Genomic DNA, 25486 nt, shown 5'->3' with positions numbered 1-25486 from the left:
GGCAGTGTTCTCTTTTTGGGTTGGAGCCCCCCCACCCCACCACTGTCCATTCAGTTTTCTTGTTGTTGTTTAGTCATGTCCGACTCTTCGTGACCCCCTGGACCAGAGCATGCCAGGCACTCCTGTCTTCCACTGCCTCCCACAGTTTGGTCAAACTCATGCTGGTAGCTTTGAGAACACTGTCCCACCATCTCGTCTTCTGTTGCCCCCTTCTCCTTGTGCCCTCCATCTTTCCCAGCACCAGGGTCTTTTCCAGGGAGTCTTCTCCTCTCCTGAGGTGGCCAAAGCATTGGAGCCTCAGCTTCACGATCTGTCCTTCCAGTGAGCACTCAGGGCTGGTTTCCTTCAGAATGGATACGTTTGATCTTCTTGCAGTCCATGGGACTCTCAAGAGTCTCCTCCAGCACCAGAATTCAAAAGCATCCATTCTGTGGCGATCAGCCTTCTTTATGGTCCAGCTCTCACTTCCATACATCACTACTGGGAAAACCATAGCTTTAACTATACGGACCTTTGTTGCTGCTTTTTGAGATGCTGTCTAGGTTTGTCATTGCTTTTCTCCCAAGAAGCAGGCGTCTTTTAATTTCCCCCAGTTGGTGTTTCCCCCCCCCAAATATTTGGAATATTCTCAAACATATTCTGCTGTACTCACGTTCCGTGCATGAGTCTGCATAATACTTCTTTTCCTGGCATATATTCTCTCTCTCCTATTCTTTCTGTAATTTTTTCCTTTTCTTATACAGTGGATGCTCAGGTTGTGAACATGATCCATGTGTGAGGCACGTTCGCAACCCGCAGCGTTTGCAACCTGCAGCGTCGCGTCTGCGCAAGTGCGGGTTGCGATTCAGTGTTTCTGTGCATGTGCAAAGTGCGATTTCGTGATTCTGCGCATGCGCGAGTGCCGAAACCCGGAAGTAACCCAGGTTACTTCTGGGTTTCGGCGCATCTGTAACCCGAAAACACGCAACCTGAAGCATCTGTAACCCGAGGTCTGACTGTAATTTTAAAATATCAGTAAAAATTATATGGGGGGGAAAGATGAGGGTGTTTTGCTCTGGATCCTTCGCTTTCCAGAAGGATCTTTGATCAAAGATTCTGTGCTCCACAATTTTATGATTCTCTTATTCCCTCGACCTTTGCTTCCCTGCCTCCAAACCTCCTCCAGATTGCTCCCAGACAGACCCGGAGCAGACCCTGCTGAGAGAGCGTTTTGAGGACGCCCTTCGACTGGCGGAGCGCTTTACCCGGAGATACGACGAAATCCTCAAGGCTTTCCAGGAGGAGATGCTCAACACCACCAGTCTCCTGGACCAGCTCAACCAGCAATTTGGCTGGGTGTCCCGCCTAGCCAACGTCACGCGGAATAGCGACAAACTTCTGCAGGTCACCATGGTGGGTATCTCCTTGCCCCTGTGCCTAGTCCGCCCCTGTGCCTCTGTCTCGCCGGAGTGGTGCATGCTCTGGTTATCTCCCGCTTGGACTACTGCAATGCGCTCTATGTGGGGCTACCTTTGAAGGTGACCCGGAAACAACAACTAATCCAGAATGCGGCAGCCAGACTGGTGACTGGGAGCGGCCGCCGAGACCATTTAACACCGGTCCTGAAAGACCTACATTGGCTCCCAGTACGTTTCCGAGCACAATTCAAAGTGCTGGTGTTGACCTTTAAAGCCCTGAACGGCCTCGGCCCAGTATACCTGAAGGAGCGTCTCCACCCCCATCGTTCAGCCCGGACACTGAGGTCCAGCGCCGAGGGCCTTCTGGGGGTTCCCTCATTGCGAGAAGTGAGGTTACAGGGAACCAGGCAGAGGGCCTTCTTGGTGGTGGCACCCGCACTGTGGAATGCCCTCCCATCAGATGTCAAAGCGATAAATAACTACCTGACATTTAGAAGACATCTTAAGGCAGCCCTGTTCAGGGAAGTTTTTAATCTGTGATATTTTCTGTATTTTTGGTTTCTATGGAAGCCGCCCAGAGTGGCTGGGGAAACCCAGGCAGATGGGCGGGGTACAAATAATAAATTATTATTATTATTATTATTATTATTATTATTATTATTATTATGCTCCGCCATGCTTTGCTCAGCCTAACTATGGCTTGTCTGCATGTGCGGATGCAGCCAAGCACACTGACCATGGTTTGTTTTCTACCAGCAAACCATGGTTTGTTGCCTTACGGACCATGGTTTAACAGTGGTTTGGCATTATGTCCAAACACAAAAACCTTGCTAAGCCATGGTTGTTTTTTTTTTTTTTTTTGTTAGTCGTGGTTGTTTGTTGCTGTTGTAATTTACAGTGGACGCTCGGGTTGCGAATATGATCCGTGCATGATGCACATACGCAACCCACAGCGTTCGCAACCCGCGTCTGCGCACACGTGGGTTGTGATTCAGCGCTTCTGTGCATACGCAAAGCACGATTTAGCGCTTCTGCACATGCGCGACCGCCGAAACATGGAAGTAACCCATTCCACAACCCAAAAGTTGTGGCTTTTGTTAATCTTTAGTTTGATTTTTGGGCCAGGAAACAGAGTTCACATATAGGTGGTAAAATGCCTCTCTTTCCTTTTACTGCCTATTTATGATCTCTGGGGTTTGCTAAATGCATTCCTCCTGGGTTCCTGTTTTATTTAGCCTAAACATGTGTGCATGCTCAAAATAGGAAATACCGTATTTTTCGCTCTATAGGACCCACCTTTTCCCCTTCAAAAATGAAGGGGAAATGTGTGTGCGTCCTACGGAGCGAAGACGCCATAGCCCCGCGACCCTCTCCCGGCTGGAGAGGTGACGCGCGGCTATGGCAGGAACCTCTACAGCCCCGTGTCACCTCTCCAGCCGGGAGAGCGCGCGCGTGGGGCTAAAGCAGCCCCCCGCGACCCTCTCCCGGCTGGAGAGGTGACGCGCGGCTATGGCAGGAGCCTCTCCGCTGCACGCCTTTCCCTGCTCCCCGACCTGCTCTTTGGGGCTGGTGGTGGGCTTCCCCCCGCCAGCCCCAAAGAGCAGGTCGAAAGCAACCTGAAGCCGGGAGAGCGAGAGGGGTCAGTGCACACCGACCCCTCTCGCTCTCCAGGCTTCCAAGGTAACCTGTTTTAGAGCGGCACCTTGTTTTAGAGCGGGAAAACAAGAGGGGGAAAGTTCTCCCCCTCTCTGTGCAGCGCCTCCTGCCGCTTCACTGAAGGGGCGCTGAGCAGAGGGGGAGAATTTTTTTTTCTTGTTCTCCCCCCTCTAAAACAAAGTGCGTCCTATTGTCCGGTGCGTCCTATGGTGCGAAAAATACGGTAGTTCTTTGTAGTTAAGAAGCTTAACTTTGTCCCCTCGTGGGGATTTTCTGAAATGCTCAGGGGAAATCTGATTGGTTCTTACAAACGCTTTGTAGAAGTTCTTTTGTTAATAAGAATGACCTGGGCCAGGGAGTGGGATGCGCACTTTCTCCCAGGGTCTTGCTGGTCAAGCCTCTTGTCTATTGTCTTAATTGGGGTCCAGTCCTTCCTTTGCCTTCAGAATGCAACACCGGTCACAGCTGGGAGAATCCAGTGTGAAGGAAGAACTGCCTTCTGAATCTCTTGCATGTGCTAAGAGCCATTGATCTGCTTTCCCCCCTCTTCTCCAAGGTGGCGACCAAAACTTCTGACCCCGAGGACCCAGCCCAGCCGTCGGACACACAGGTGACCGTCCAGCTCTTTGACTCTGAGCCACTGACCCTGTTGGTGCCGGGGGACCTGGAAGTGAAAGACCCCCGATTCATGGACCTGGTGACCAAGCAGGCCATCCGCCAGTTCAAGGCCAACGAAGTGTAAGTGTCCACAGGGCTCAGTAGCTAGAGCCATCCGCCTTGCAGGGGAAAGGTTCTGGGTTCGAAATGCGGTGGCACTTCCAGGTAGGGCTGGGGGGAGACTCTGTGCCTGAAACCCCAGACAGCCATGGCTGCCAATCCGTGTAGACCAGGGTTTCCCAAACTTGGGTCTCCAGCTGGTTTTTTGGGGGACTACAACTCCCATCATCCTGAGCTAGCAGGGGATGATGGGAATTGTAGTCCAGAAATAGCTGGAGAGAGTGCATTGTGGAGTAGATCTGGTCCTATTTTTTAAGCAGGGGTTGGATGGCCACCAGGGATGGATGCTTTTAGCTGAGATTCCTTTCTTGCAGGGGGTTAGACTAGATGACCCTGGGGTGTCCCTCCCATCTTGTGATTCATTATTCTTATCCCCCTACAGGTACAATTCCCAGAGCTCCCTATGAATAATTGATTGCTAAAGCACTCTTTTGGCCACGTTCACACCATATCTTTAAAGCACTATTTAGTTTATAAAAACTGCTTGATTTAAAATGAGAAAAAGGCCGCAAAGTGGTTTAAAAAAAAGATTAAAAAATTATTGACAGAAATTTCAGACTTTTGAAAAGTTAAAATAACAATTTAAAATCTATCTTAAGAAATATTATAAAATTGATGAATGTTAAAATGTTGAGGTTCTTCAGAAAGATAAGGAGATTACAGCGATAAAGGATTAAGTTAAAGAAAAGAATAATGAAGGAATATATTCGAGAAGATTAAAGTTAGGATTTGCTGAAATAATTTTTAAATTTTGGATGCAGAAAGGGGAGGTTTGGGGGAGTCCGAGAAGTAAGGTTTATGAAAAAAAAAGGTCATGAAATTATACATGTTTGTTTGTCTTTTTATTTGTTTGTATTGTGTATAAAAAATTGTAAAATCAATAAAAAAATTTTTTTTAAAAAGAAAAGTTAAAATAACGGTAGACCAAACAACAGATTAACTAGATACCATTTTAAACAGTAATAGCTTCTCAGAAAAAATTCTGGGAGCTGTAGTTTTCAGGGCGCCGAGATCCTTATCCCCCCTGCAGAGCTACAATTCTCAGAGCGATTTATGGCTTAACCATCCTTCCTTCTCCACGGCAAACTCTGGAAATTGTAGCTCTGCACGCCTTGAGAAAACTACAGTTCCCAGGGTTCTTTGGGGCCAGCCGTGACTGTTTAAAGCGCTTCCATAGCGGCTCTTTGGGCGCTACCATTCAGGACTGCGGGAGGGGGGTCTCGCATGGGATCGGAGTTTGCTCACTGGCGCGTTCCATCATGTGACACCCCCCCAAGCACCCAGTCCGAAGGGGTCCAGCCCAAACACAGGGCTACTTAATTTTTTTTGGGAAACTGAGCCCTCTGAGCTGTAGCCGAGGCAGATGGCGCAGGCTCCCCTGAGAGGCCATGCCTTGAATTGGGGGCGCCAAACGGTGTGCCCCCCTCTCAGAAACGGACTGGGCTCCATGGGCTCTTCTTAGGGGGCTTCCAAGGCCAGGGGCAGTCTACCTGGATTCCTAGCTTCCCAGGGGTATTTGGCCGCTGTATTTGGCTATTCACCGTATTTTTCGCTCCATAAGACGCATCTGACCATCAGACGCAGCTAGTTTTTAGAGGAGGAAAGCCCCCTTTTTTTGAGGATCAGCTCAAAGTTGTTGAGCTTACTTTGCAAAGGGAAAAAATCCTGTTTTTATGGGGTTCAATTCAGAGTTCTGCAGCTTCTTTAGGAAAGGGAGCCCTTTCTGCAGTTTGCAGACAGATAATCTAATCAGCCAGTCCCATGTCGCTGGGGAAACAAACAGCCTCCGTCTGCAGAACATTCAACAATGGAGGCCTGGGCAAGGGAGCGGGGCCAGAAAGGCATAGCTGTCAACCGTCCCTTATTAGGCGGGAAACTCCCTTATCCCAGCGCCATGTCCCGCTGCTGTCCCTTATTGATGATGTCCCTTAATTTCCCGGGTTTCATGCTCTCCCGGCTTTGGACGGAAGCAGCGGCTCGGGGTCCTCCGAGCGAGAGAGTGCGCACAAGCTGCCGCGTCTCCGTCTCTCCCTTTCCCCCCTCAGGGGCGCATTGTGAGGAGATGGGTGGCAGCGGTCGGGCAGTCAGCCCCTCTCTTGCGAGACTTCCGCCGCGCTGCCAGGGGAAGCCGGAGGTGGCAGCAGTGGCTGAGGAGGCGGCCTGAGGGAGGAGGAAGAGGAGGGGATGGGGAGGGACGCAGAGGGGCGGCGCCGCAACCGATTCATGCCAGGCTTGCGGGCAGCGTGGGCGAGTGTCTCTGTCCCTCCCTCCTTCTCTCTCGGGCGGGGAAGGGCTGATGGAACTCCTCGCGCCAGGACGACGGTAGCCCCAACGTGCTGCTTAGCATCCCCTCCAACCAGTGCAGCATCTTAATGTAGTGATTTCCCCCTCTGCATCCCTTTCCTAACTCTATTTTTATTAATCATTTGTCCATCCATAGTTCAAATTTTTACTACAAGTTTTCTGTCAGTCCTACCAATGTATGTAACTCTTGACAATAGCTTTTCAGCTAAATTATAAACATTCCCCCTCTTCCTGGTTTCTAATTCTGCCTGTAAGCTTTGCCATCTGGACGTCGTTCATCAGTTTTGTCTGCCACTCTGCTTTGATCGGAGTTGTAGACCCTTAGGATCATCTAGTCCAACCCCCGGCATAACACAGTCAGTCGCAGCCAAAGCAGCCTGGCTCCATCAGTGCATAAACGAAGCCAAAACCCCTTATTTTGGCTGCTGATCCCTTATTTTCGAGGCTGCTGGTCCCTTATTTTCAAATCTGTAAGTTGACAGCTATGCAGAAAGGGAGCCAGCAAACGTCCACACATTCATTCCAAAAGATGCACAGACCATAATTCGTCCCATAAGACGCACTTGCTTTTTAGGAGGAAAAAGGTGCGTCTTATGGAGCGAAAAATATGGTAGTTCTTCCGCAACAAATAACCTTCTCTTTTCCCCTTCTCTCTCCCCCCTTCAAACAGGGAGTAGCTTTGCCTCCCCCCCACCCCGCCTACCCCCCCCCCCCGGATCTCAGGCCACGACAAGGGAGAGAGAGAGAAGCCATAGCCTTCTGCCGTTCCTGCTGCCAATGCTCTCTTAGCGCGCCTCCGAGGACCTTCGCCCGCCAAGCGCTGTCCGTCTGTCTTAGTAGTTTACACTGTACCGCCTGCCCTGTTTTTGCTGCTGGGTCTTTGCTGATCCGAACCCGAAATAAAAGATTATATTAGGCCCAATGCTCTGGGACGTATTGGTGCTTTGTGTGTTTCCTATATGTTTGGTTTTCTAGAGGAAAAACCTTAGGAACAACTTTCTGAGACTTAAGAGCCGTTGGACTCCCTCTGAAAGTGGACCTTCCTTCCCTGGAGGTTTTTAAACAGAGGTCCGGTGGCCAACTGCTGGGGTTCATTAGCTGCAATTTTTGCATTGCGGAGGGTTGAGATAGATGACCGCTGAGGGTCCCTTCCAAGCCTATAGTTCTATGAATCTCTCTGTTTCAGTCATTAACCAGTAACTGCAAGCATGCGAGTTGGGGCCTTGGCGCTTGCGTACTTAATGAGCAGGTGAATTACCACCTTGCAAAATGTGCCAGCCCTTGTAGCTTGGCCCTTAGCACACTTTTAATATACAGTGCTCCCTTGGTTCTCGAACTTAATCCGTTCCGGAAATTCCATTCCAAAACCAAAGCGTTCCAAAACCAAGGTGCGCTTTCCCATAGAAAGTAATGCAAAACGGATTAATCCATTCCAGACTTTTAAAAAACAACCCTTAAAGCAGCAATTGAACATGAATTTTACTATCTAACGAGACCACTGATCCATAAAATGAAAGCAGTAAACAATGTACTGCAGTCACACAATCAATCAGTAGCTGAACTGGGTTCCACACAGTCACAAAAAAATAAGAGCCGCAAAAACAAAAATGCAAAATAGCAAAAACAGACAGACCTCAGCGTAACACTCAGAAGTGTGGCACTCAAATCGGATCCGTAACACTTAAAATGGAGCACATTTGGCTTCCAAAAAAAGTTCGCAAACCAGAACACTTACTTCCAGGTTTGCAGTGTTTGGGTTCCAAGTTGTTTGAGTACCAAGGCGTTTGAGAACCAAGGTACCACTGTATAGAGACAAACAAGGTTCACTAAATAATATTTCACGGTCTCTGCCTGCAAACATGCCATAACTATAAAGCGCATTTCCCCCCACTAGATTCCACGGAGGGAAAATATGCTTTAAATGTATGGCGTGTCCGTATTTGCTCTTCCTCAGGCTGAAAAGTCACTCGCAGTTCTGAAAATTATTTTAGGATGCATCGCTGACAATACAAATTTGCAGCACCCATAGGCCCATCTCTCAGGTCTGTGATAAAAAGGGTCGTTCACAGGCTGGATTTTGTAGGGAACAAAAATGCAGTCAGTGGCTCAGTAGCCCAATTTATTAGCTTTATTTCCATATTTCACACTGGGGACACAACAGTTGCTAATACAGGTGTATGAGCAGACCCGAATTTGCCTTCTCTGTCCCCAACACCACCCCTGAAGTGTAGCTCTAATTTTACGCCTTCCTCTTAGAGGCTTAGAAAACCGAAAAGACCCCCGTCACCAATGCAAATCCAGGCATGCAAACACATACAAGCAGAAGTCTACAGGGTGCTCAGGTCTCCGTCGTCAATGCAACAGCCACATTTAGCAACCGTGACAACCTTCACACAGTTGCATGTGTGCTCCTTGTGTGAAAAGCACATATGCACATGGTTGGACATTTGCAACTGGGCTTCAACCTGGCTGCAGATTTTGGACGTCTGGCAGGGAACACGGGTGACCCAAATTTCTCAGCCACCACCCTTGGCACTTGAACCCCAATTGCAATTCTAAAAAACCCTGATTTCAAAATTTAAAACTCTGCACTTCTCTCCTGTAGCAACCAGATTCAAGAGCTGTTCCAGCCATGGTTTTGTAAGGCAGAGTTCCTGCAAAAAGGCTGGCTTTTAGCTTCCTCCAGGTAGCATCACGGCTGGAAGTGGGCCGGTGGGTTTTGGAAACTTGAAGGTGACGTTCTCCCCAGCTGAAGGCAGCCAGTGCTAGGACACCTGCGTGGCCTGCAGAAGGTCCAAGGTAAACTCTCCACTGGCATCTCCAGGTAAGGCGGGGAGAGAACCCTGCCAGCCTGTGTAGACAGTGTAGAGTTAGATGGCCCCGAGGTTCTAACTGTGGCAAGGCACCTTCTTCCGAGAGCTCTGCACCCATATCATGACAGCTCAGCGCAAGTGGAGGCAGCCTTTAGTTAGCCAGTCCAAAAAACAGTGTGGTGAGCACCCTCATTCCCTGAAAACTCGATTTTGCATGCCCACCGCGGTCAACCACCCTACAGAAGTCGGAGCGCCGGATCTGTGGCTCAGCTCCTCCTCTTCTCCCGGATGGCCTTTGCCACGGACGCCACGGCAGCCTCGTTCATCTCGCAGGGGTAGAATCCGTCCTGGATGCTGTAGCAGCCATGCACCGTGCGCACCAGGGCTTCGTGCTGGACCTGCCGCTGGGTGTCCAAGATCTCTTGGGTGCTGCCCTTCGGCTTGTGGTGAAGGACAACCAGGACGGCCTTTCGTACTCCTGGGGTGGGGGGAAATGGAACAGAAACGTTATCATTGATGTTATTTATTATTATTATTACATTGGTACCTCTGGATGTGAACGGGATCCGTTCCGGAGCCCCGTTCACATCCAGAAGCGAACGCAACCCGCGTCTGCGCATGTCATGATTTGCCACTTCTGCGCGTGACGTCATTTTGAGCGTCTGCGCATGTGCGAGCGGCGAAACCTGGAAGTAACGCGCTATGTTACTTCCGGGTTGCCACAGCGCGCAACCCCGAAAATACTTATCCTGAAGCTACTTCAACCTGAGGTATGACTGTACAGTGGTGCCTCGCAAGACGAAATTAATTCGTTCCGCAAGTCTCTTCGTCTTGCGGTTTTTTCGTCTTGCGATGCACGGTTTCCCATAGGAATGCATTGAAAATCAATTAATGCGTTCCTAGGGAAACCGCCTTCAGACCAGGTCCGGGGACAGTCTGTCCCCGGACCTCTTCTGAAGGCTGGGGGGGGGGACAAGGGCTTTTCTTCCCACCCCCAGCATTTTAAAAAACCCCGGGACAGCGGAGGACTTCTCCGCTGTCCGGGGCGATCTTAAAATGCTGGCGGGCGGCATTTTAAAATCGCCCCGGACAGCGGAGGACTTCTCCGCTGTCCGGGGCGATTTAAAAGCCCCTGGGAAGGCAGGCAGGGGGGACAAAGACTTTCGCCCCCTGCCCGCCTTCAGAAGGTGTTCCCGCCCCCCCGCCCCACTTCGGAACAGCTTTCCGAAGTGGGGCGGCTGGGGCAGGTGTCCCCGCCCCCCCTCCCCACTTCGGAACAGCTTTCCGAAGTGGGGCGGCGGGGGCAGGTGTCCCCGCCCCCCCGCCCCACTTCGGAACAGCTTTCCGAAGTGGGGCGGCGGGGGCAGGTGTCCCCGCCCCCCCTCCCCACTTCGGAACAGCTTTCCGAAGTGGGGCGGCTGGGGCAGGTGTCCCCGCCCCCTGCCCCACTTCGGAACAGCTTTCCGAAGTGGGGCGGCTGGGGCAGGTGTCCCCGCCCCCCCTTCGGAACAGCGTTTTAAAATGCTGGGGGTGGGGAGCGAAGCGCTGCCGACCCCCAGCATTTTAAAATCTCCCCGTGTCCCGGGAAGATTTTAAAATGCTGGGGGTGGGGAGCGAAGCGCTGCCGACCCCCAGCATTTTAAAACCTCCCCGGGACACGGGGAGATTTTAAAATGCTGGGGGTCGGCAGCGCTTCGCTCCCCACCCCCAGCATTTTAAAATCTCCCCGGGACAGAGACTTCTCTGCTGTCCCTTGGAGATTTTAAAATGCTGGGGGTCGGCAGCGAACGCTTCGCTCCCGCCCGCCAGCATTTTAAGATCGTCCGGGGCAGGCGGGGGGAAGGCAGGCGGGGGGGAAGGCAGCGCTTCTCCTCTGTTCCCGGGGCTTGCAGTGGGAGGAGGGTTTTTCCTCCCCACCGCCTACATTCAGAACAGCATTCTGAATGTTGGCGGTGGGAAGGAAAACCCTCCTCCCACCCCAAGTCTTCAGGAAAGCCATCCGATGCCCGGCGGCGGGAGATGTCCCCCCCCCCCCCCGCCGGGCATCGGAGCTTCGTTCGGATGCCCGGCGGCGGGAGGAGACGTCCCCCCCCTCCGGGCATCGGAGCTTCGTTCGGATGCCCGGCGGTGGGAGGAGACGTCCCCCCCCCCCGCCGGGCATCGGAGCTTCGCTTCCCGCTGCCCCCGGACCTCTTTTGAAGCAAGGGGCTGCGGAGAGATAGCGATCTCCCTGCAGCCCCTTGCTGCAAAAGACGTCGGGGGAAGCGGGAAGCGAAGCGCTTCTTCCCCGCTGCCCCCCGGACCTCTTTTGAAGCAAGGGGCTGCGGGGAGATAGCGATCTCCCTGCAGCCCCTTGCTGCAAAAGACGTCGGGGGAAGCGGGAAGCGAAGCGCTTCTTCCCCGCTGCCCCCCGGACCTCTTTTGAAGCAAGGGGCAGTGGGGAGAAGCGATCTCCCCGCAGCCCCTTGCTTCAAAAGAGAAGACCCGCTGTCCCCGGGGCAAGCTTCGTTTTGCGAAGCAAGCCCATAGGGAAATTCGTCTTGCGAGGCAACTCGAAAACGAAAAAACCTTTCGTTTTGCGAGTTTTTCGTCTCGCGAGGCGTTCGTCTTGCGGGGTACCACTGTATTAAGAAACCAGGAAGATGGAGTATTTTCTAAAGACTGGAGTCAATTTGTACAGTCATACCTCGGGTTATAGCCGCTTCAGGTTGCGTTTTTTCGGGGTGTGGAGCGCGTTACTTCCGGGTTTCGCTGCTCATGCATGCACAGACGGTCAAAATGATGTCACGTGCATACGCAGAAGCGGCGAATCGTGACCCGCGGGGTGCGTTCGCTTCCGGATGTGAATGGGGCTCCGGAACGGGTACCGTTCGCATCCAGAGGTACCCTGTAGCTTTTTAAAGCCCATGACATGAGCCTGTTGGCTGGATCAGGCCAGAGGATGCTCCCCTGGTCTAGCATCCCGTTTCCCCAGTGACCAACCAGATGCCCTTACTGGGATGGAAACAATGCCTTATGAGGAACGGCTAAGGGAGCTGGGCATGTTTAGCCTGGAGAAGAGGAGGTTAAGGGGTGATATGATAGCCATGTTCAAATATATAAAAGGATGTCACATAGAGGAGGGAGAAAGGTTGTTTTCTGCTGCTCCAGAGAAGCGGACACGGAGCAATGGAGCCAAACTCCAAGAAAGAAGATTCCACCTAAACATTAGGAAGAACTTCCTGACAGTAAGAGCTGTTTGACAGTGGAATTTGCTGCCAAGGAGTGTGATGGAGTCTCCTTTTTTGGAGGTCTTTAAGCAGAGGCTTGACAACCATATGTCAGGAGTGCTCTGATGGTGTTTCCTGCTTGGCAGGGGGTTGGACTCGATGGCCCTTGTGGTCTCTTCCAACTCTAGGATTCTATGATTCTATGATGCTTGCAAGGGTGGGGGGACATGAATGCAAGCTGTTTGTCCGCGTGGGGCAGAGCGCAGACCTGCTTGCCCTGCAAGAGCTACTCACTGTTCAGCGCCGCCAGGGCACAGAGTGTGTCGCTGCCCACGCGGGAGGAGACAGGGCAGAAGAGGAGGAGGAAGCGGTCAGACTTCTCTTCGTAAGCCTCCTGCTGGAGGGAGATCCCGTGGCCTGCCAGGAGCTTGGAGACGTCGTTGACAATGTCCTTTTCGCAGCCTCCTGTCTGCCCAGTGGTCCAGACCTGCACGGGGAAGGCTGGGGACAGGAGGAAGGGAAGAAGGGAATGGGGAGAGAGAGACCCCTTTCAGTTCATGGCTGGAATCCCACCCCTACTTGGCTACATTATTTTTGTTTACTGATTTACAGTGGATCCGTGCGGGATGCATGTTCGCAACCCGCAGCAGCACGTCTGCGCATGCGTGGGTTGTGATTCGTGATTTGGCACTTCTGCACATGCGCAAAGCACGATTTAGTACTTCTGCGCATGTGCGACCGCCAAACCCGGAAGTAACCTGTTCTGGTACTTCCGGGTTTCGGCGGGTGCGTAACACGAAAAAACGCAACCTGAAGCGGCTGTAACCCGAGGTATGACCATACAAGGTGAGGGTAGTCGATGGGAGTTGTAGTCAAACCAACTTCCCAGCATCATCATCATCATCATCATCATATCTGGCTGGGTTTCCCCTGACACTCGGAGTGGCTCCCAACAGAATATTAAAAACACAAGAAAACATCAGACATTAAAAACTTCCCTAAACAGGGCTGCTTTCATATGTCTTCTAAAAGTCAAATAGTTGTTTATTTCCTTGGTCATCTGATGGGAGGGTGTTCCACTGGGTGGGCGCCACCACCGTGAAGGCCCTCTGCCTGGTTCCCTCTGTCTCACTTCTCGCAATGAGGGAACCACCAGAAGGCCCTTGGAGCTGGACCTCAGTGTCCGGGCTGAAAGATTGGGATGGAGACGCTCCTTCAGGTATACTGGGCTGAGGCCGTTTAGGGCTTTAAAGGTCAGCACCAACACTCTGAATTGTGCTCAGAAACCTACTGGGAGCCAATGCAGGTCTTTCAGGACTGGTGTTATGTGGTCTCGGCGGCCGCTCCCAGTCACCAGTCTAGCTGCCACATTCTGGATTAGTTGTAGTTTCTGGGTCACCTTCAAAGGTAGCCCCATGTAGAGTGCATTGTAGTAGTCCAAGCGAGATATAACCAGAGCATGCACCACTCTGGCGAGACAGTCTGCAGGCAGGCAGGGTCTCAGCCTGCGTACCAGATGGAGCTGGGAGACAGCCGCCCTGGACACAGAATTGACCTGCACCTCCATGGACAGCTGTGAGTCCAAAACGTTTCCCAGGCTGCGCACCTGGTCCTTCAGGGGCGCAGTTACCCCATTCAGGACCAGGGAGTCCTCCACACCTGCCCACCCCGTCCACCCAAAACAGTACCTCTGTCTTGTCAGGATTCAACCTCAATCTGTTTGCCGCCATCCATCCTCCAACCGCCTCCAGACACTCACACTCAAAATGGCTGCATTTGCTTACCTGTGAGTGTGGGAGCAGAACTGGGCCAGGAGGAAGAAGCCCATCTCTGTGATCCGGGGCTCCTCTGGAGTCTCGCATTCTCTTTTCGGAGCCAGTCGTTCTCTTGCACCAGGTGTGACACTCGGATGTCCTTCTCCTCCAGCTCCTGCTGAAGCTCCCCATTCTTCCCCAGTAGCTCCGACACCAGTTTTTCCTGGTCCTCCAACTTCTCCTGGACTTGTTGCTTCTCCTTCAGCAGACGGGACACTTTCTCTTTCTGCTCCTGCAGCTGCCGGTTCTCTTCCAGCCTGCGGGCTCTTTGCTCTTCCTGGATGCTCTGAAGCTGTTGATTTCTCTCCTGCAGCTGGAAAACTAGCTCCTCTTGCTCGCTCAGCTGACGACGGAGCCGCTGGTTGGCTTCTAGCAGGTTGGGCTTTGCGGCTGGCAGGCTGCTTCTCAGGGGCTGATCATCGGCCAACAGCTGGGCAGCGATTCGGACAACCACCTCCTGGGCCTGGAGGAATTGGGAGGCCAAGGGGTGCAAGGAACCCCTCAAAGTCTGCAAAAGAGGGAAGGTCCCAGGCTGTCAAGGCAATCTAAGCAGGGAGGTGCGGCGAGCCCAGAGCCCTGTGGGAAACTCCTTGAGCTACGTAACAGGCCTTGTAAGAGGAGTCTATGTTCAGTTTCTGTTAATTGGTTCTCGTGGGAAACTTGCAGATTCTAGCTTCGCCAATTAACTCAAGCTGGTGTCAATTTACTCTTGGCAGAAAGCCCAGGTCTGCTTGACCTAGAAACTACTTGCTCTGATTGGTTAACGAGCAGCACTCAACTCTGTTATCAAGGGATTGCTAGCACAGTTTGGTGTGAGGTGTGTTAGGAGTTAGAAGTGCTGTGTATGGTTATGAGAGAGAGAGAGAAAGAAAGAGAGGATTTATTTTGCTTTTATTTGTATGCAGAAACTCTGCTGGTTTTATTTTTCTCCTTTTTAATAAATCCTGTAAATAGTTATTCTGAGTCTAGCTGACTAGTCATTACCGCCGCAACTAGCTTCTTCACTGTGCAGGAAAACTCTGCTACGTTTGGGCTAAAGCCAATAGGGCTATGCCTGACACTTCAAAGTTCCATGAGGTTATGGGCATTGTGCTGCCAGCCTGAGTTGTGGTGGTGTCAGCATCAACGGCGTTGGTTCCAGTAGTTCCAGAAGTTGTTGTTCCTGTTGGTGCAGCAGATGGACACTGGCTGGTTCCTGACCGTGGTGAGCTGGTGACGCAGCGGACTCAAGGACAACAGCTGCAGCATGTGAGTGCTGGGTGCTGTGGTTCCTGTTTTCTCTCTCGGTGGTCGTGAGTAGCTGGTTCCGGGTTCCAGGGACATCGCTCTCAAGATGGCCTCACAACCAGTTCAGATGGCTTTTGAGCGTCTGAATGACTCCAATTACTTGCTGTGGTCGGAACGCATGCAGGCAGTGCTGCAGAGGGATCGTCTCTGGCAAGTGGTGAGTAAGTTTCCTACGAAGCCTGATGATGAAGACCTCGATAAAGACCAAAGAGCAAGGGCCACAATTGTCTTGGGGCTGGAAGATTCCCAGTTGCCATATGTGAGGGGAATCAAGACAGCTAGAGGTGTGTGGCAAGCACTTAAAGAACTCCATGTGCGTGAGACAGCGGTTTCCAAGCTGTTCATTCGCAAGGCATTGTACAAGGCAATGTTACAGCCTGGGGTTACAATGCAAGAACACCTACACAGTTTACAGTTAAAGTTTGCTGCGCTACAGGAAAGAGACTGTGCGTTAGACCAGCAGGAGAAGGTGGCTATTATTTTGAGTTCTCTCCCGGAAAGCTGGGATAATTTAGTTTTGTCTCTAGAAGGCATGCGGGAGCGTGATTTATCAGTCAGTTACGTTACTGGGCGTTTGATTGAAGAATGGCAGAAGAGGCAAGAAAGGTCGTTGGCTGCAGAGGCTTCTACTGGCAGGTGGTTTGGAAGGAGTTCTCATGCCGTGCCAGAGGTGAAGCAAAAGCAGCGTACTGGTGAGGAGTCAGCGTTTGCTGTTAGGCGTTGTTTCCGATGTGGGTCTTCAGCGCATCTAAAACGACAATGTCCGGAGTTGGTCAAGTCTCAGTTGCCGGTGCAGGAGCAGAGACGAGATCAGCAGCAGCAGCAGCAGCAGCAGCAGCGTAAAAAGAAATTCTTCAAACGAAAACAGTCGGCTCAGCTGGTGACCGGCGAGGTCAAGATTGCTGATGAGAAACAAGCGGTCTGGGTGGTCGATTCGGGAGCGTCTCGCCACATCGTGAATTCAGATGAATTGTTTGTTTCCAAGAACTCAGCACAGCGCAGCCAGGTGGCTCTAGCAGACGGAAGTACTTCCGAAGTGATTTCAGGGGGTGCAGTTTTTGTTCCTTGTCTTCATGAATGCCTGCAAAATGTACTGTGTGTGCCTTCATTAAGGAGCAATCTGATGTCTGTAGATTGTTTGCTAAAAGCTGGGTTTAAAGTGCATTTTGAAGGAGACAGTTGCATTATTAAGAAGGCTGGTGAGATTTTAGGCACTGCTAAGTCAGAGGGAGGCTTGTTTTGGCTTAAAGCAGGATCTCAAGTTGCAGCAGTAGTCAGTAAATCTCAGCCTGCAGTGAATAACAAAGCTATACATGACAACTGTGTGCACTTATTGCACAGGAAAATGGGGCATGCTTGCTGGAAAAGTGTACTAAAAATGTCTGAATTGGCTGATGGGGGTAATTTAAAGAGTTGTAACAAGTACCTTGATTGTAATGTGTGTAAAAAGGTTAAAACCCACAGAGTCTCTTACCCCAGAAGTGACAGAGTTAGTGAGTCACCGCTACAGCTGGTTCACATGGACGTAATTGGTCCATTTGCTGTAAGCAGGGGTGGATCGCGTTTTTCACTAACAATTGTGGATGACGCCACACGTTACTCTTGGGTTTTTCCCATGAAGAATAAGGGTGACGTGTTCACTAAGTTTAAAGGCTGGGTGGCATCTGTGGAAAGATTTCTGTCCATTAAACTCAAAAGGATTCAGACGGACAGAGGTGGTGAATTTATGTCAAATGCCTTTAAAGATTGGTTACAAAAGCGTGGCATTGGGCATAGAAAAACGAACGTTTTTTCCCCAGAGGAGAATGGCGTTGCAGAGCGAAAAAACAGATCTTTACAAGATATGATGTTTGCCATGCTTGAAGATGCTGATTTGCCCATGTCTTATTGGGGGGAGAGCATGCTCACCGCGTGTTATCTCCAAAATAGGCTCTTTCATCAAACAATAGGTACAACCCCGTACTTTAAATTGTTTCAGAAAAAACCCAAAATTGACCATTTGCAGGTGTTTGGATCAAAAGCCTGGGTATTAATTCCGAAACAAATGAGGAAGAAGGGAGATCCTAAGACCAAACAGTTAGTGTTTGTGGGTTACCAGGAGCTGGGAAAAGGTTTCCGCTTTGCTGAAGGGACAAATGGCATTGTGATCTCCAGGAATGCCAGTTTTTGTGAACATAGTGGCTGGGAGAGACTACATGCCAATACTGAGGTTTGGTTTGAACCTTCCCAGGAGCTTCATGACTCTGAAGGTAGACACAGAGAATCAGAGTCTGAGGGGGAGGAAAGTTCAGATAAGAGCTCTCAAGAAAGTGGAGTTAGCCAAAGACCAGTTGCTAAGCAACAAAAGAGAGGTCGTAGTTCTGAGGAGGAAAGTGGGTCAGAAGAAAAATTTTCTCCCAGAAGATCTAAAAGACAAAACAAAGGAGTGCCTCCGGTGCGTTTTTCTCCTGATACTGCAAATGTGTTTAGTGTAATTGCAGAACCCAAGAGTTTTCAGGAGGTGTTAAAGTTACCAAAAGAGGAGGCAGAGCGCTGGAAACAGGCAATGGAGGAAGAGATGTCCTCTCTGAATGAGCACAAGGTTTTTACACCAGTGGCAGCGCCTGAGGGGGCAAAGATTGTAGGCTGCAGGTGGGTGTACAAACTTAAACCTCTGGTGACAGGAGAGTACAAATACAAAGCTCGTTTAGTGGCTCAAGGATATTCTCAGAGGCCTGGAAAAGATTATGACGAAACTTTTTCCCCTACTGCTAAGGGAGACAGTGTAAGGCTGATTTTAACGCTTGGAGCAAAGAGAAAACTCCTGTTAAACCATTTTGACATTCAGACTGCATATTTACATGCACCAATATCAGAAAACCTGTATCTAGCCGAACCGCCTGGTTATGGGACAGGTTCCAATAGAGTGTTGAAATTAAACAAAGCTCTATATGGTCTCAAACAGGCTGCAAGATCTTGGAACAAATGTTTCCATGAGGCCTTGGTGTCATTTGGTTTCAAGCAGAGTACAGCTGACAATTGTGTTTATGTACGTGGTACAGGCAGTGATCAAGAGTTTTGTCTGATTTATGTAGATGATGTTTTGTATGCTTGTAAAACAGATAAACAAACTAAAAGATTTGCCAAGCAATTGTCCAGTAAGTTCAAAGTGAAGGACTTAGGCCCGGTTAGGACATATCTAGGGTTGGAAGTGTGCTGGGCCCAAGATGGCAGCTGCCTAATTAGTCAGCAGAACAAAGTTAAACAACTACTGACTACATACAGGATGCAGGATTGCAAAGGGGCAGCGGTGCCTATGGATCCAGGTTTCATAAAAACACTTCATATAGATGAGAGTCCTGAATTTGAACATCCTGATGTATATCACTCTGTAATTGGAAGTTTATTGTATCTAGCACAGTGGTCCAGACCTGATATTAGCTATGCAGTAGGCATATTAAGTAGATTGGTCTCAAAACCCACACTAAATGCCTGGAAAGGGGTAAAACAAGTTCTGAGATATCTCAAACAGACAATTGACTATATGTTACAATTAAATTCTTCCGAGGACGAAATGTTGAGTTGCTACTGTGATAGTGACTGGGGAAATTTGCCAGATAGAAAATCTGTCACAGGACTAGTCATAATGGTCGGTGGAGCTTTAATCAGCTGGCGGTCACGCAAGCAAGACATTGTAAGTGTGTCATCAACGGAATCAGAGTACGCTGCATTGAGTGAATTGTGCAATGAGGTGATTTATTTCAAGCATTTGTTAGCAGATTTAAATGTAAATTGTGGAGAACCAGTACAAGTTTACATTGATAATCAAGCTTGTATAACATTAAGTAAAACAGAGGGTTTCAAATCGCGTTCCAAACATATCTCTGTAAAATACCAAAATGTACGTTGCTGTGTACAAGACAATGTAATCACCTGTACTTATGTATCAAGTGAAGAAAATGTAGCAGATGTATTAATCAAACCATTGGCAAAGGTAAAGAACAAGCGAATGTGCAAGGGTTTAGGTTTGCTGGAAAAAGAATCTCCTACATAGGTGTATTTGGAGTTAATTGTTCAGCAGAATCTGTGAGGGGGTGTTCAGTTTCTGTTAATTGGTTCTCGTGGGAAACTTGCAGATTCTAGCTTCGCCAATTAACTCAAGCTGGTGTCAATTTACTCTTGGCAGAAAGCCCAGGTCTGCTTGACCTAGAAACTACTTGCTCTGATTGGTTAACGAGCAGCACTCAACTCTGTTATCAAGGGATTGCTAGCACAGTTTGGTGTGAGGTGTGTTAGGAGTTAGAAGTGCTGTGTATGGTTATGAGAGAGAGAGAGAAAGAAAGAGAGGATTTATTTTGCTTTTATTTGTATGCAGAAACTCTGCTGGTTTTATTTTTCTCCTTTTTAATAAATCCTGTAAATAGTTATTCTGAGTCTAGCTGACTAGTCATTACCGCCGCAACTAGCTTCTTCACTGTGCAGGAAAACTCTGCTACGTTTGGGCTAAAGCCAATAGGGCTATGCCTGACACTTCAAAGTTCCATGAGTCTAGGAGGGTGAGGTCCGGACTGACTCCAACTGCACAAAGCTGAGGTTGCTGAACACTTGGGCTGTTTGGGGGCTTTTATTGTTTATGACCAATTAATTAAATGAAATAGTTTTAATTGGGTTTTGAAAAAGAAGAAAAAGATGCAGTTACCGTATTTTTCACTCTATAGGACGCACTTTCCCCCCTCCAAAAATGAAGGGGAAATGTGTGTGCGTCCTATGTAGCGAATGCAGGCTTTCGCTGAAGCCTGGAGAGTGAGAGGGGTCGGTGCGCACCGACCCCTCTCGCTCTCCAGGCTTCTGGAAGCTCTCCGCAAGCCTTCGGAGCGCGGCGGGAGTTTCCGCTGGGCTCCGAAGGCTTGCGATAGCACCCTGCAGCTGGAAGCCCGGGGAGCGCAGCGCTGCGCACCCCGGGCTTCGGGCAGCCACCCGCAAGCCTTCGGAGGCTGCACGCAACCGTGCCGCTGCTCCCGGACCTGTTCTGGGGGCTGGGGTTGGGGGAAGCTCGGGCTTCCCCCACCCCAGCCCCGCGGCTAAAAACAAAGCCAAGACAGCGAGCGGGATCCATCCCGCTCGCTGTCTTGGCTTCTGCCAGAGCCACGCGCAGCCTCTCCCGGCTGGAGGTTGTGCATGGCTAAAGAGGAGGCCAAGACTGCCAGTGGGATGGATCCTGCTCGGTGTCTTGGCTTCTTTGCTCTTTGGGGCTGGGGGGGGATATATTTTTTTCTTTATTCCCCCCCTAAAAACTAGGTGTGCCCTATGGTCCGGTGCGCCCTATGGAGCGAAAAATACAGTAACTTTTCCTGTTTTGAATGTCTCCAGGCTATTATTCCTGTTCTGCAGAGGGTTGGACTAGATGCCCCTTCGGGTCCCTTCCAACGCTACAAGACTATGATGCCTCTCAGTTACTTGCCTGCAGCTGTGACTCCAGAGAGCCCGCCTCTGTCTGACTTGATGCTCCATTTGCTGTGGTGCAACTTCCACTCTCTGCCGTGTCTTGAACCTGGTGCTGTAAATAGAGATGATAATAATAATAATAATAATAATAATAATAATAATAATAATAATAATCTTTGTTTTATTTATACCCCTCCCTCCCCAGCAGAAGCCGGGCTCAGAGCAGCTAACAACAATAAAAGTAACACAGCATTCTAAAATCAATTTGTTTTAAAATCAGTTCAAAATCAAATTAATGGCATCCATTGGGCTAGAGTTCTATGAGAATCACAGAAGGAGAGAGGGGGTCAGACTGTGCCCTGGCCAAAGGCCAGGTGGAACAGCTCTGTCTTGCAGGTCCTGTGGAAAGATGTCAAGTCCAGCAGGGCCCTAGTCTCTTGGACAGAGCGTTCCACCAGATCGGGGCCACAGCCGAAAAAGCCCTGGCTCTGGTTGAGGCCAGCCTAACTTCTCTGTGGCCTGGGACCTTCAAGATGTTTTTATTTGAAGACTGTAAGGTCCTCTGTGGGACACACCAGGAGAGGCGGTCCTGTAGGTACAAGGGTCCTAGGCTGCATAGGACTTTAAAGGTCAAAACCAGCACCTTAGACCTGATCCTGTACTCCACCGGGAGCCAGTGCAGCTGGTATAGTACTGGATGAATGTGATCTCGCAGCGAGGACCCTATAAGGAGTCTTGCCGCGGCATTCTGCACCTGCTGGAGTTTTTGGGTCAGTCTCAAGGGCAGCCCCACGTAGAGCGAGTTACAATAATTCCGTCTGGAGGTGACCTTTGCATGGATCACAGTGGCTAGGTCAGGGCGAGAGAGGTAAGGAGCCAACTGCTTAGCTTGGCGGAGATGAAAAAATGCCGCCTTTGTTATAGCTGCAATCTGCGCCTCTGTGGAAAGAGAGGTGTCAAAGATTACACCCAAACTCTTCACGGACGATGCTGGCACTAATTGCGCCCCTGCAAGAGATGGGAGTTGCCCCCCCAATCCCATATCGCCCCGTCCCAGCCACAGGACCTCTGTCTTCGAAGGATTTAACTTCAACCGGCTCCCACGTAACCATCCAGCCACAGCTTCCAGACATCTGGTCAGTGTGTCTGGGGCCGAGTCAGGATGGCCGTCCATCAACAGATAGAGTTGGGTGTCATCAGCATACTGATGGCACCCCAAACCAAAACTCTGGACAGGTGAGCCCAAACAGGTTCATGCTGCTTTTAAGAGTCTCATCACTGTTTGCTGGGATCCAGATCTCATTACTCTCGACCCCCTGGGGCCATAGCTATCAACTTACAGATTTGAAAATAAGGGACCAGCAGCCAAAATAAGGGACCTGCAGCCTCACCTGTTCCAGGCACTCCAGTCTTCCTGTCCTCCTGCAGTCTGGTCAAACTCATGCTGGTAGCTTTGAGAACACTGTCCAACCAACTTTGTAACCAGAGGTTCAACTGAATAGAATGTGAATCACATGCACCACAAGGCCTATGCAGCCTCAACTTAAGATGGCTCCCCGGCCTGGCTTTGCACTGCAAAGTTTGCAGCAGCACGTGCAACAAAATGGCGTCCAGAATTCAAAAACCCCATCAGCTTGCATTAACTAGCCACACACAAGGCATGCCAGCTCCACCCCGCAAGTCGTTCTTAGACTTCTTATTGGGTGAGCAAAGAACCAAGCAACACAGTTGGAGCCTCCCTCCTCCCTGGCTGGCAGGGAGGGAGGGAGGGAGAGGAGGTGCTTCCTTTGAAATTTGAGGGACATCATTTAAGGGACATCCATCAATAAGGGACAGCAGCGGGACATGGCGCTGGAATAAGGGACTGCCCCTTCAAATAAGGGACACTTGACAGCTATGCCTGGGGTTGTGGGAGCCTCCTAGGATGGTTGGCTAGCACCTTGTATGCCTCCTTCCGGCACTCCTGCAGCCAAACAGGGGTCAAGTGTCTTGCTGTGCTTTCCTTTGAAACCCCTCAGCTAGGCCAAGAACCCCAAGAAGTCTTGCCCCCTGGGAAACCCAGGACCTTGATGCAGGCTTGCACCCCAGGAAAGTCGCTTTGGAGCTGCAAACACAGTGCTTTGACTTCACCCCCGGAGGCACACTCCATTGTCTCTTGATACAGAGACGGATGCAAGCAACAACCCCTCCATCTTGATGATTAATATAATCACCATTGCTATCTTATTGGTTTCTCACCTGCCCCTCAGGACGAGGTTCCCATGGCAAATTGCAATGATATAAAAGCACAATATTGGAAAGAATGAACTTAATGAACTTCTCGTCAGTAGCTTAAGAAGATGACTCTGTTACTTGCCTGCGGCTCTGAGTCCAGAGAGCCTTTTTCTGCCCGACTCCATGTTCGCTTTGACGGTGAACCACCTCTGATCTCTGCCTGACCTTGCGAACACAGAGGGTGCCCCTTAAAAACAGCACAAACAGGAATCACTGAACTTCATCACACATGAGCACTGGCCATGCTGTCCAGGGCTGATGGGAATTATAGCGTGAGACGTCGGGAGGGAGCTTGCAAAACTATGATTCCTGGCACGCCCCCTAGATTTTGGCCCAGGTTTTATTTTATTTTTTAAAATCATTCTTATTGAATGGTTTTATGTTACAAAAAACAATACAACCATGCTACCACTAAATATAATTAAGAAATAAAAATTACATACATCAATATTTAGTTTGTTATTTACCATCTTATTTCCTCCCAAACATTCCATACAAAAACACACATATGTGCAGACACCCACAATGATCATAATGAAAGTAAATATTCCCCCCCCCCTTTCATCTTCCAAAATCTTTTCTTCAACTTTGACTTCCTGTCAAGTCTCTTTGCATATATTTTGCCTTAAAATCGAATGTACGCAAAACAATAAACCTTTCTATAGAATTTTTCCAATGCATTCTGAAGACATAATAAATCCATCTCCTTTATCACTCGAATGCTAGCACGGAGTCAAAATTATTATTGTATTTGAACGTATCTTCTATAACCATCCCATTTTTGGCCCAGGTTTTAAGGCGCGTGATAGGTAAAGGTAAAGGGACCCCTGACCATTAGGTCCAGTCGTGGCCAACTCTGGGGTTGCGGGGCTCATCTCACTTTACTGGCCAAGGGAGCCGGCGTACAGCTTCCGGGTCATGTGGCCAACATGACTAAGCCGCTTCTGGCGAACCAGAGCAGCGCACGGAAACGCCTTTTACCTTCCCACCAGAGTGGTACCTATTTATCTACTTGCACTTTGACGTGCTTTCGAACTGCTAGGTGGGCAGGAGCAGGGACCGAGAAATGAGCTCAGCCCGTCGCGGGGATTTGAACCACTGACCTTCAGATCGGCAAGTCCTAGGCTCTGTGGCTTAACCCACAGCGCCACCCGCGTCCCAATTAAGGCGTGTGATGCTGGGGCCGAAATGGTTCTCCCCATTTTATGTTCACGACAGCCCTGCAAGGTGGGTGAGGTTTGGCCCCCCTTAGCTAAGACACACCCACACCCCCCGCTAAGCGAGCGGCTCCCTTTCGCTTTCACTTTCTTCCTAGCCGCTTTCACTTCCCAAGAAAGGGGCGAGGACTTTGCTCTGGTTCAGGAACGCTCCCCTCCCCCGGTCCCATCAGCAGCAAAGGAAGCTTTGCCCCCCCCCCCAAATTTCTGCATTGAGTGGGGCTCTCTGCACGGGAGGAGAGGCGTCTCCCCTGACCTGAAGCCGCCGAGCATGTGCAGAGTGCCTCGCCCATCCCTCGCCTCCCTCCATCTCACCTGGCAACGGGATGCTTGTCGGGGGGGCTTCTCTGCCTTGCTCTGGTCTCCCCACCCCCCGGACATAACTCGGTGGGGTTGGATCCGGCGCTCAGTCGAACCCCAACCCTGTCTGCTCCGCAGCGCCCAGGGCCCCGATCCCCGGAAAGAGCCGCGCCCTCCGGGCTGGATCTCTCCTCTGGCCGGCCAAAGTCCGAGGAGTTGACCTGCGGAACGCGCTGCAGGGGGAATTGGAAGCCGGCTTCTCCCAGGCTGGGACCCCCGGGGCGCGGCTCTCAATCCGGGATTTGGGGTGCTGGGACCCCCTGGGTGGAAGCCCCCACCCCTCTCCACGGCCTTGAGCGCGCACGGTTCCCGGCAGCGGCGCGCACCGCGGAAAAGGAAAGCGAAAGTCCCGCGGAGGGAGATCCGCTGCAGCTGGTCTCTTTCTCCGCCCCCTAGAGGTCACTCGCCCCATAGATCCATCATTCCCCTTCCTTTGCTGGCTTTGCACTTTGGATAAATTCTGGTGCCTGGGAGCAGGATCTTGCAGAGCCAGGCAGGGGCCCCAGGCCAGGTAGATAATGTGCGCCCCCCTTTTTTTACCCTGGGGATAACTGAAGTCTTATAAATAAGTAAGTATATAAAGTAATTTTTTTATAATGTATTATAATTTTAAAGCCCTTCCTGGATCACTGCCTTGCCACGGCGAAGGGGCTTGAATAACTCAGAGAAGCTATGAGCCATGCCGTGCAGGGCCACCCAAGATGGACGGGTAATAGTGGAGAGTTTTGACTAAACGTGATCCACCTGGAGCAGGAACCGGCAAGCCACTCGAGTTAGAACTGGGGGACAGGGGTGGGCAGGCTGTATATTGTCTCCCTGCTTATTTAAATTATATGCAGAATTCATCATGCGAAAGGCTGGGCTGGATGAATCCCAAGCCGGAATTAAGATTGCCAGAAAAAATATCAATAATAATAATAATTTATTATTTATACCCTGCCCATCTGGCTGGGC

The 25486-nt window shown here is 50.4% G+C and overlaps 2 protein-coding genes across 4 annotated transcripts in view; one reads left to right on the top strand and one right to left on the bottom strand.

The window, feature by feature from the left end:
• The window catches only part of CLU (clusterin), a 40537-nt gene extending 33481 nt beyond the window's left edge, over positions 1 to 7056 (top strand). The window contains exons 7-9 of one of the 2 annotated variants that reach the window (XR_014523568.1): positions 1166 to 1392; positions 3610 to 4398; positions 4739 to 7056. Coding sequence is in view for 1 of the 2 variants with exons in the window: in XM_083494636.1 (XP_083350762.1) it covers positions 1166 to 1392; positions 3610 to 3791; positions 6805 to 6811 (416 nt within the window). In the remaining variant the exon portion in view is untranslated. The remainder of the gene's footprint in view (positions 1 to 1165; positions 1393 to 3609; positions 4399 to 4738) is intronic. The other variant, XM_083494636.1, reaches the window with a different exon arrangement.
• A 1184-nt stretch (positions 7057 to 8240) lies between these two features.
• LOC310702687 (uncharacterized protein) lies at positions 8241 to 24877 on the bottom strand. 2 transcript variants are annotated; one of them, XM_083494667.1, is made up of 6 exons: positions 24488 to 24877; positions 23038 to 23142; positions 20698 to 20793; positions 13941 to 14478; positions 12451 to 12657; positions 8241 to 9425 (listed from the first exon to the last, which is right to left on the bottom strand). In XM_083494667.1, exons 1-6 carry the CDS (start codon positions 24551 to 24553, stop codon positions 9214 to 9216), a joined length of 1224 nt encoding a protein of 407 aa, XP_083350793.1. In that variant the 5' UTR covers positions 24554 to 24877; the 3' UTR covers positions 8241 to 9213. The 2 variants fall into 2 exon arrangements, with proteins under 2 accessions (XP_083350793.1, XP_083350794.1); XM_083494668.1 differs by having other exon boundaries at positions 20698 to 20780; positions 23034 to 23142; positions 24488 to 24862.
• Between the last annotated feature and the right edge of the window lie 609 nt (positions 24878 to 25486).

Source organism: Podarcis liolepis (assembly GCF_965112155.1).
Source record: "Podarcis liolepis genome assembly, chromosome: 3".
Lineage (NCBI taxonomy): Eukaryota > Metazoa > Chordata > Lepidosauria > Squamata > Lacertidae > Podarcis > Podarcis liolepis.
This window is presented reverse-complemented; position numbering and strand designations above follow the sequence as displayed.